The 11,239-nt window shown below is 58.4% G+C and overlaps 1 protein-coding gene across 1 annotated transcript; it reads left to right on the forward strand.

Annotated features, from left to right (window-relative positions):
• The first annotated feature begins 2,315 nt into the window (after positions 1–2,315).
• Positions 2,316–5,406, forward strand: FAM43B (family with sequence similarity 43 member B). Its single transcript, XM_070382327.1, is given in 3 exon segments — positions 2,316–3,581; positions 3,583–4,011; positions 4,014–5,406. Coding segments are annotated over 3 exon segments (969 nt in total). The 5' UTR covers positions 2,316–3,320; the 3' UTR covers positions 4,293–5,406.
• Positions 5,407–11,239: the final 5,833 nt, after the last annotated feature.

Raw genomic sequence — 11,239 nt, forward strand, 5'->3', positions numbered from 1 at the left:
GGTTCAAGTCCCAAACTGGGTTTTGGCTGGGTTCGAGTCCCAGCCACGTGGGTTCAAGTCCCAAACTGGGTTTTGGCTGGGTTCGAGTCCCAGCCAGGTGGGTTCAAGTCCCAAACTGGGTTTTGGCTGGGTTCGAGTCTCAGCCACATGGGTTCAAGTCTCAAGCAGGGTTTTGTCTGCTGAATCAGTCCTGAATGTTCATTGGAAGGACTGATGCTGAAGCTGAAGCTCCAACACTTCGGCCACCCGATGCAAAAAGTTGACTCACTGGAAAAGACTCTGATGCTGAGAAAGACTGAGGGCAGGATAAGAAGGGGACGACAGAGGATGAGATGGCTGGATGGCATCACTGACTCAATGCACATGAGTTGGAACAAACTCCCGAGAGATGATGAAGGACACGGAAGCCTGACACGCTGCAGTCCATGGGATGGCAAAGAGTCAGACAAAACTTAGTGACTAAAGAACAACAGCCAGGGACGGGAGAGAAGGGAGGGAAGACTTAAGGGCAGAGAGACAGCCTTGAACTCTGCCTGGATGAATGGGACCAGGCTGGCCTCTCCAGCCTTCTGAATACAAAGAACGGTGGAAGTTCTTGGGCAACGGGGCCCTTCCAAGGAGCAAGTCTAGAGGTGGGAGAGCTGAAGGGGGAGGCGGCAGGGACACCAAGCCCAGGGGTGTAAGAAGGCCCCTGAAGGGAGAAGAGCCAGGGTGAGCTGTCCACAAGGTAACAAAGTGGCTAGCAGTGTCAAATGCTGCTTTGTGGCCCGAGGACTTAACACAGAGACACAGCACTGCCTCTGTGATCTCACACCGTCCCGGGTGACTCCCCACCACCACCACCCACATGAGGCTGTTCCAAAAGCAACGAGAAGGGACAGAAGCAGGGCTAGGTGAGGGCATCTATGCTAGGCTCCCCAGTGCAGCACGCTCCCACCCGCAGCACCCCGTCCGTTCTCCGGGAGGCAGGGCGCTCAGTTACTGGATCAGAGGCAGGCCATGCTTGGGACACACCTGACGCTGAAGAAATGGTTGGTTAGCAGAGATCTAAGCTGAACTGGGCTTCCCGTGTCACGATAGCGGAACTCCAGCCACGCCAGGAGGCTCTGCCTTCCCCAAAGCCTGTGGAGACACAAGCCTCCCCGCACAAGTGGAGACTTTGCTGCTGGCTGCTCCCACCTGCCTCGTGATGCTTGTGGGGAAGAGGACCCCAGAGGCAGCGAGGTTCACGGGGTGGCTCCTCCTGCCTCCCAGAGCCTGTTCTCTCACGGAGAAAGGAGAGAGCGGGACAGTAGGAGGCTTCCATGTCCTTCTTCAGTGATTTTTTTTTTTAACCACAAGCACATATTACTTTTATAATGAGGAACAAAGAATAAAGATATTTCCAAGTTGAAAATAAAACGAGGCTGCAGGAGACCTGCCCATCTCTGAGGCCCTCTCCAAAGCTAAGATGCTGCAATTCCAAGTAATTTCCTGGTCTTTATTTGCACATCCTGTGAGGAGCATTTGGTGAAGCAGTCTTGTGTGTGGGGGGTGGGGGGTACGCTTGTATTCTCCCCACGGATGCTGAGCCCAGCCGGCTGGCCCCGGATGTATGTTGCCAGGCTGTGGGACATATCATCTTCCCAATGTCCCCACTCTGGGAGGTCACCTGGTGTGACCGGGCCTAGCCCAAAGCTCTGGGCTCATTCCTGGCCTGGAAGACTCCCCAAATGACCTGTTCTAAAGCCACAGAAAGGGCTTAGGGGTGGGCTCCTTAGGGGTGTGGGAGACTCCTGGACCCCCATCGGAGCAGTCCTGGGGTTCTAGGGAGTTTGTTGTGGTTTAACAAATCCTGGAAAGGGGGAGATGTGGCCCCATGCCCAGGGACCACTGCCTCTTTCCCAGTGCAGGAGAACCCCCTCCCGAGTAAGAGCCCCCACTGGAGGGTCTCAGGGCAGGATAGAACACCCCCCATCCATACCCAGTATATGATGAACTCACAGAAGAGTGAGGGTCCCCACATGGGTCAGTCAAGCCTGAGTGGAACTCTAGTTCCACCTGCTATCAGCCCTGTGACCTTGGGCAAGTCGCTTAGCTGAGGCTAGGCTATCCTGAGATAAAGAGGTCATGAATGCAACGTCCCCCGCCCTGCCCAGGTGGTGGGGAGCAGGAGAGGTGTCACAAACCGCAGTGTAATCTGTTTAATCCTGGGAGGGTCCAAAGGCTGCCCTTTGGCCAAAGGAGCTTTTAATCTGCAATTCCCCCACAGACCCCTGTAGGCTCTGGAAGGTTCCCCATCCGCAAAGCGTACCCTCTGGCATTAGTCCAGGCGAGGGCCACTACCAGCCGCTGCAGCGGGGGGACTGGTCTCCCAGCTCCGGCGCACTGGGCTGGCCCACGACCTTGGAGGAACCCGGGAGAGAAAGCTTCACCGAGAGACAGTACTTTTCCACTGCACTGCTCGGCCGCCTCGGCTGGCTTTCTGCTGTGCAGATAGAAGATGAAGGGAGCCAGGCCGGCCCCGGGAGGAACCCACCCGAACTCACGCTCAGAGATGCGGGGAGGCAGGAGCTGAGGGTGAGGGGCAGTGGGCATCCGAGAGAGAGGAGGCGGGTACCGACCCCTCCCAGAGGGGCTGAGAGACCACCAGGGCGACCTGGGAAACTTGCACTGGCAAAGCCCTTGGGTCGATTTCAAGAGCTTCCTGCTCCTTAATCTCCGACAATAATGATTAAACCCGATCCACCGCGCCTGTGCTGGGTCTCGGGCGAAGAGCCCCGCTAGCCGGCGCGGGGGGAGGAGACAGAGGAGGGGACGAGAGAGCTAGCGGTCCCGCCCGGTGATGTAGGCAGCCGGGAGAGGTGGAGCCGCGACGCCTGGAGGAGTCCCCACCGCAGTCGCGGCTCTCGGTCTACCCCTCTGAGCAGCCAGCCTCCAGCCCCGGCTCCGGCGACCTCCCTGCCGCCACAGGGGCGGCAGGGACCGCGGGGTGCCCCCCTATTCGGATCTGGAGGGGCGCGTCTCCACCCCGCCCAGCCCCTGCCCCTCCTGGCTTCCCGGACGGCTGGAGCGACTCCCGGGGGAAGCTGTTCCCGGACGCTCGGGGCCGTCGCCCGGGCATCTCGGCTGCCAGCCCGGCTGAGCACCGGGCATCTGCGAAGCCAGCCAGCCCTGCCTGGCACTGGGCATCTGCGGGCACCGATTGTCCCCGGCGCCGCCCAGCTTCTCGTACGCCCTGGGCCGCGGGCTTCTGGGCGCGCTCCCCTCCCCCGGCCGCTGGGCCGGCCGCCCGCGAGCTCCCGGCGCCCCCAGCCCCTCGGGCCGCCGCCGCCGCCGCGATGCTGCCCTGGAGGCGTAACAAATTCGTGCTGGTGGAGGACGACGCCAAGCGCAAGGCCAAGAGCCTGAGCCCGGGGCTCGCCTACACGTCGCTGCTCTCCAGCTTCCTGCGCTCCTGCCCGGACCTGCTGCCCGACTGGCCGCTGGAGCGCCTGGGCCGCGTGTTCCGCAGCCGGCGCCAGAAAGTGGAGCTCAACAAGGAGGACCCGACCTACACCGTGTGGTACCTCGGCAACGCCGTCACCCTGCACGCCAAGGGCAGACGGCTGTACCGACGACGCCGTGGGCAAGATCTGGGCGCGCTGCGGGCCGGGCGGGGGCACCAAGATGAAGCTGACGCTGGGGCCGCACGGCCTCCGCATGCAGCCGTGCGAGCGCAGCAGCTCGGGGGGCCCCGGGGGCCGCCGGCCGGCGCACGCCTACCTGCTGCCGCGCATCACCTACTGCGCGGCGGACGCGCGCCACCCGCGCGTCTTCACCTGGGTCTACCGCCACCAGGCGCGCCACAAGGCCGTGGTGCTGCGCTGCCACGCCGTGCTGCTGGCGCGGGCGCACAAGGCGCGCGCCCTGGCCCGCCTGCTCCGCCAGACCGCGCTGGCGGCCTTCACCGACTTCAAGCGCCTGCAGCGCCAGAGCGACGCGCGCCACGTGCGCCAGCAGCACCTCCGCGCCGGGGGCGCCCCCGCCGCCTCGCTCCCCGCGCCCCGCTGCGCCGGCTCCTCAACGCCAAGTGCGCCTACCGGCCGCCCCCCGCCGCCGAGCGCGGCCGCGGGGCGCCGCGCCTCAGCAGCATCCAGGAGGAGGACGAGGACCAGGACGAGGACGCGGGGCCGCGCGAGCGGCCGGAGGTGCTCAGCCTGGCCCGCGAGCTGAGGACGTGCAGCCTGCGGGCCGCCCCGGCGCCTCCGCCGCCCTCGCAGCCCCGCCGCTGGAAGGCCGGCCCCCGGGAGCGAGCGGGCCAGGCGCGCTGAGAGCCGGAGGCGGGGGGCGCGGGCGGGGGTGATGGACAGGCCTCGCGGCCCCAGACCCGGCCGGCCTGACGTAGAGCCTCCGGCCTCGGCCCTGCCCGCTACGGCTCCCCCGTGGTCCCCCCACCCCGCCCTTGCCTCCCTCGTGGTCTCTGTGGCTGTCCGCCCCGCGCCTCATCCTGGCTCAGGGTGACGCCTGACATGCCCTTGAGTGTGCGGGGCGGCGAGCTGGGGGAGCAGCAGTATTCCGTGTTCGCCCCCCACCCCCAGAGCCTGCCGGCGCCCTCCACTGTGGAATTGCCCCGATGCTTAACACCAAGCTGCTTTGCCCATAAGCCACGCCCTACCTCCCCACACATCCTCTCTAGAGAAGGGGGCTTGGGGAGGAGACTCTTCCAGAAAACCAGGAGGGTGGCCTTGGATCTTGGCCCCCAGGGGAGACAGTGGGTCTGCCCGTAGCCAGGCTGGCCTTCCTGGAGAGACCAGCCCTAGGCAGGCATTCTTACAGCGGGAAGAAGAGTGGCCCCGGAGAGCTGAGGCCAGGCCCCAGGTGGCACCTGAGTACTGCCAACCCACACAAGGAAGAGTGCCCAGCCTCTGCGCCTGGCCTCGCCACCCCTTGGAGGACTTCTGGGACTTCGCTGCTCTGCCTGTGGAGAAAACGGGGATGTTCCTACCACCCCCAACAACAGACGGCCCAGGAACAGCTCTTTGCATCAGGCCGCTGCCCAAGCCTGTGTCCTGGCACCCGCAGGACCCCTCACCCACCCTGTCTTTCTGCATACAAATGTGTGTGGGTCCCCGCTCGGTGCCCCACAGCTAGGACCAAGACGTGGCCTCCAAGGGAGGTAAGAGGGCATCTGGCAGGTGTTTGAGGCACTGACCACCCAGCAAATGGACAGGGGAGCGATGTCCCCAAGCCAAGGCTTGTCAGAGCTGGAGGGTCCTGACAGCACCTGGGTGCTCACAGCAAGATGAGGCCGGAGAGTGCGGTGACCCCACCGGGGGAGCGGGCCCCTGCCCACACGTCTTTTAACAAGGTCACTAGAAGCCCAAAGATCTATGTGTTACCAAATGATCATTGTAAATAAACCATTCCTGCTTTTTCAGCCTGTCACCACTCTTGTGTAGTGATTGATGCCAGGCCTGCTGACGGTGAAAAGATGATCATCAGACCCTTGAAGGGCAGGAGAGGTCCCAGGAAGTATTCCCTGCAGCACTGGAGCCCACCCTCAGGAGTGCAGGGGACGAGGGAGTTGCTGCCAGGACGCTGTTCCCTTCATGTCAGGAGAGGAGACAGTAGCAGATGCCTTGCCTGCAAATCACATGGGCTAAGCCTGGGAGGGGTATCAGCTGTCTGTCTCGGCCTCCCGGAATGTCTGTCTGCCTGGGCACCAAACGCAAGTGTCTCTGGAGCATTTGGGCAGGGAGGGGGCAGGGGGCTGGGGCCTTCTCATGAGCCGTGTATCTTTGAGAAGATTCGTGTGTGTGTGTGTGTCTAGGCAAATGGTATTTGCTGGGTCTCCTTGGGGATGTAAAAGAGAGGGGTGAGCAATTCTGTTTGCTTTCAGAGGAGCTGGAGAGGTCTAGCCAGACCTTTAGGACAGCCTGAGTCCTGAGCTTGGATATCTTCTTTATTTCTGTGCTGAGCTGGGCACTGATCCCAGGCTTGTCCAGAGCCGAGACAAGCGGCCTCTGCAGTCACCCGCCGTCAGGACAGTACTGTGTCCCGCTGCTGCTGGAACAGAGGGCACCCCTGTCACTTCAGCTTGGCGGGGCGCAGGCAGGGTCAGGGGACTTTGAAGGGGCAAGCTGGGCTTGACTTCATCACATGTTTGGGGAGAGACAGGGCCCGCTGCCACTCACTGCATGTTCATTGCTTCCCTCTTATCCACAGCTGAGGATTTGCTGGGGTTTCTCCCCATAAGGAGAAAAAGGAAAGATGAGGGAGCGGAGGATGGGCTGCAAGGCAGCCTCTGGTGTTGGAGGCAATCTCACCCAGAAACAAGGTCGCAAGCACACCCTCTTTAATCAGATGTGTGCAGCAGAAATTTACTGAACGCCTGCCTTGGGACAGACACTGAGCTAGGTCCTAGCAGTCCGGAGTCCCTCCCCCGTACATTCTCAAGTGAAATGCACATAATTAAAGGAACAGTTGCAAGGTAATAATTCACAAGCAGGCTCCCAACCTTAGCCTCTGCTCCTCCTTTTGTCGCTGGCAGCCTCCCAAAATATAGACAGACACACACACACACACACACACACACACACACACACGACTGCCTTCCTTCCCTCGCTCATGCTCTGTTCTCTAGATCTGGAGTTACAGGACCAGACTGAAAGGACCGTCTTTGCCTCCTTCCAGCTGTGTGATGCTGGGTAACTTATTCAGCCTCTCTGGGCCCCGCCTTTATCGATGGTAAAGCGGGAGGGGGCTGATTCCTACTTCACAGTCTGATTGTAAGAATGAAATAGAATCATGTCTGTAGAAAAGCTTTGGCAAATAAGAGAATGCCCATGTGAAGAAGCGCCATTGTACCCGTTTGCTGCTGTTCAGTCACTAAGTCGTGTCTGAGTCTCTGAGACCCCAAGGCCCCCCAGCACGCCAGGCCTCCCTGTCCTTCACCGTCTCCCGGAGTCTGCTCCACCTCACGTCTGTTGAGTGGGTGATGCCATCCAACCGTCTCATTCCCTGTCTCCCCTTCTCCTCCTGCCCTTAATCTGTCCCAGCATCAGGATCTTTTCCTATTTCACCATAGGATCCTTCTGTTTAGGTTAGGATTTTTAGTCCCATCCCCCGACCCCTACTCCACTCATCCCTGGCAATGGTGATTATAAGCTGTTTTTATTTCTCTCTCTCTCTTTGCCACACTGCATGGCTTGTGACTTCTCAGCTCCCCTCAACCAGGGATTGAACCCGGGCCAGGGCAGTGAAAGCACGAATCCTAACCATAGACCACCAGGGAGCTCCCACACCTCCATTCTCGTTGTGTGTGACGGAGGAAGGCCCTGGTCCACCTTCCCTCTCCCATTTAAGGATGAGATAAGCTACAAGCTGGCCGGTACAGTGTCAATGGCCACCAGCCCACAGAGGGGGTGTTGGGGGCAGCTCTAGCTCCCCAGGCCCCAGGCCCCATTGCTCCCAAGGGAGGGAGATCCAGCCTGGGAAACACCCCCTCCTTCTCTGCACTGACTTTGCCTTTATCCCCTGAGCTTAGACGCAAGCTCAAGAAGATCCCTGAGCCATTGAGCAAGCCACCCAGCGCCCCCGTGTCTTGTTTCCGGCATCTTTTTCCCCACCTGTAAAATAAAAACGGGAGCATTCTCTGAGTTCTGGGTTTCCCAGGTGTGCCCCAGAAGCTGCTGTGGGAATGATGGGGAGATGGAATGGGGAGGGCGCCCCAACCTGCTGTAACTGGAACGTGTTCTCTGTTTTCCCTTTGGGGTTTATGGGGTTCCAGTTGAATAATGGGAGCCTACGTCGCCACATCACGTCCGACTCTTTGCTGCCCCGTGGACTGTAGCACGTCAGGCTTCCCTGTCTCTCACCATCTCCCAGAGTTTGCCCAAGTTCATGGAACCCTACAGATTTTTCTTTTTTGGGGGGTGGGGGTGGAGGTTGGCCATACCACACAGCATGCAGGATCTTAGTTCCTCAACCAGGGATGGAACCTGTGTCCGCTGCATTGGAAGCATGGAGTCTTAACCACCTGGGCCTGAGAAGTGATGCTGGGATGTGAACATGGCTACAGAGGGCTTTCCAGAAACAACACGCAGCCAGGGACAACTCAGGCAGCATGTCCCAGAGGGCCCAGCCTCTTCCCGGGACCTCTGGGGCCTTACTTCCTGCTCTCCTGACCCCACTCGGGAGGGGCTGGGCCATGACTGGAGTGACTGGGCCCAGCCCACAGCTCCAGCCACCCATGCTGTCCTGACTCCTGTTCTTCCCCTTCTTATACAGACTTGCTCCCAGGTCCCCAGACCTCGCCGTGTGCACCAACGTCCAGGCCCGGGCCTGCCATTCTCACCACCTCGAATGTCCTTTCCTTTGGCCGCATGTGTTCAGTCCTACCCTCTCACAGGCCCAATCCCACCTCCTCGGAACTTTTCCTAATGCGCAGCCCTGCTCCACTCCCGCCAGATCCAGGGCCACCTCTCCTCTCGGCCTCACGCGGAACGGGCCTGTGCTGTTCTCGTCGTCCTCATCAGGTAATACCTCGGGTTCCTGTTTGTATGGAAGCGTCTCACGTCTCATACTGCTTCCTAGATTTGTATTCGTTTCTCCGCCCCCTTCAGTACTCCTTGGCAGGAAAGTTATGATCAACCCAGACAGCATATTGAAAAGCAGAGACGTTACTTTGCCAACAAAGATCCATCTAGTCAAGGCTATGGTTTTTCCAGTGGTCATGTATGGATGTGAGAGTTGGACTGTAAAGAAAGTTGAACCCTGAAGAATTGATGCTTTTGAAGTGTGGTGTTGGAGAAGACTCTTGAGACTCCCTTGGACTGCAAGGAGATCCAACCAGTCCATTCTGAAGGAGATCAGCCCTGGGATTTCTTTGGAAGGAATGATGCTAAAGCTGAAACTCCAGTACTTTGGCCACCTCATGTGAAGAGTTGACTCATTGGAAAAGACTCTGATGCTGGGAGGTATTGGGGGCAGGAGGAGAAGGGGACGCCAGAGGATGAGATGGGTCGATGGCATCACCGACTCAATGGACGTGAGTTTGGGTGAACTCCGGGAGTTGGTGATGGACAGGGAGGCCTGCCTTGCTGCAGTCCATGGGGTCTCAAAGAGTCAGACACGACTGAGCGACTGAACTGAACTGAACTTCAATGCCTTGATCACCACAGAGTAGAGAATGAGGCTCAATATTAACTTGTTGAATAAATACGTGAATGAACGAGCCAGACGGAAGAACCATCACAGGATAGGAAACCAAGTGGGTGGAGGAGCGTTCCTTCTGCCAGGCTTCTGCCTGGGGAGGCTGAAGAGGAGCTATCCTCAGATGCCCTGCTCAGAGGGATGGCTGTTCTTGGGGAGGAAAACTGTGGCCCAAGAGATGAGGCCAGTGGAAGAGACTGCAGCCCGTCCCTGGGGTCCGCTCTGAGCTCCAAAGCCCCAAGTTGGGGCCTTCTCATCTCGGGTCTAGTCCAGCCCCGGCAGAGGGCTGCCACTCACAATACGGAGCGGCTCCTGGCAGACACCAGCCACCCTCCGGGTTCGCAGTCTGGGCAGCCGGAAGATCATCCAGACAGATGCCGTCTCTAATTTAACACAGGCGGTCAGACCGGGCTTGGGCACAGGATGGACCTGACTGCCGGTCCCAGAGCTGCCACTTGATGATGGCTTTATAACCTGGAGCAGGTTTCTGAAAGCTTTCGGTGCCTTGATTTTCCATCTGCAAAAACAGGGGTGGGTGAGTTCTAGATTTTATACAGTTGTTGGGAGAATGAAAGCTTTGCACATTTGAATAATTTAGCGCAGTGCCCAATGCACACAAAAGGTTGTAACTACTGCTCTTGTGTTGACTATTATCATTTTCATCTGACACTGTCCTTACTGACAGCCCTGGGATGAGGAGATCAGGTCCCTGAAGCCCTAAATATGCCGCTTGTTCGTGCCCTGGGGTGGCATCATCTCTAAATCAAGGTAGAAGATCCAGCTTCAGCTTGTCTTATTTTCATCTCCAGTTGTTCAGCCGCATGAGCATGAGTGCCTTAACATTAGATTAGACCTAATATCTTATGCTTTTGCATCTGCTTCTCGCCTGAGCACCTGGCACAATGCCAGGCGCAAGTGAGCATGTCAGAGGTCAAAGAATGAAAGAATGAATGATTAGCTGCTGCCAGGGGCAGTGTTGGTACATAGTCTTCCCAGTTAAGGTCTTAAGAAAGCTGGGAAGCCAGTCCTTTGTGGTGATGGGTCAACTTCCCTCCAGCTCCTATCTGCCCTTAGCTATGGGCTGTGGGGCAGAGGAGAGCTTCCCAGGTGGCAGCTAGTGGTAAAGAGCCCACCTACCAATGCAGGAGGCATAAGAGACACAGGTTCGAGCCCTGGGTCAGAAAGATCCCCTGGAGGAAAGCACAGCAACCCACTCCAGTATTCTTGCCTGGAAAACCCCATGGCAGGTTATACAGTCCACGGGGTCACAAAGAGTCAGACACGACTGAAGTGAGTTCGCACACCTGCAAGCATGGAGCAGAGGACGGTGCTGCTGGCTTAGGGACCAGTAAAGGTAGCTGAAAAGGATTGAGGGGCCGACATGTGGATCTAAGGAGTCTCTGGATCAAAACCGTTCTCTCTGTCCCTTTGTTCTACTGCCCGCCTGTCCGCAGAGAATCTATGGGCTTGGCAGCTGATCCAGGATAAGAAAGCCTCCTCACCACGCAATTTAAGAGCGCGAAGGAGGTTGGGTAGGCGAGGGATGAAGGGGGCAGGTGGATCCAGCCGTCATAAAGGAGACCTCAGCCGGGAAGATTGGGCCGGTCCTGCTGCATGCTGGGGACAAAGGCTGAAGGACTTGGACTGTGCCAGAAAGCACAGGTGGGTCTTGTTTTTGCCTGCCCGGGATTCACTCACGCCTCTTTTAAGGTACGGACTGCCTCCCCTTTCTCCCTGGCACTGAGATGTGGTTATGTGACTAAGCTGTGGCCAGTACAATAGATGAGCACCTCTCCTGGGGCCTGGACCAAACAAAATGTAATCTTTGCTTTATTCTCCTGCCAACCTGTTGGATATCATCAACCCAGGCTGTCCTTGGAAGCTAAGTGTTGAAGATGACAGAGCCTCCACCAGCCTGGGTCCCTGGATGAGCATAAAAAGTAGAGCCCCAGCCCTGACACCAATGGGAGCAAGAAATGAAATTGTATTGTGTTAGCTGCCGGCACGTTGGAGTGTTTACTGCAGCACGTGGCTTACCTGGACTAACATGCTCTTGAGACCCACT

The sequence above is a fragment of the Bos mutus genome, chromosome 2 (assembly GCF_027580195.1).
Source record: "Bos mutus isolate GX-2022 chromosome 2, NWIPB_WYAK_1.1, whole genome shotgun sequence".
NCBI classification, from domain to species: Eukaryota; Metazoa; Chordata; class Mammalia; order Artiodactyla; family Bovidae; genus Bos; species Bos mutus.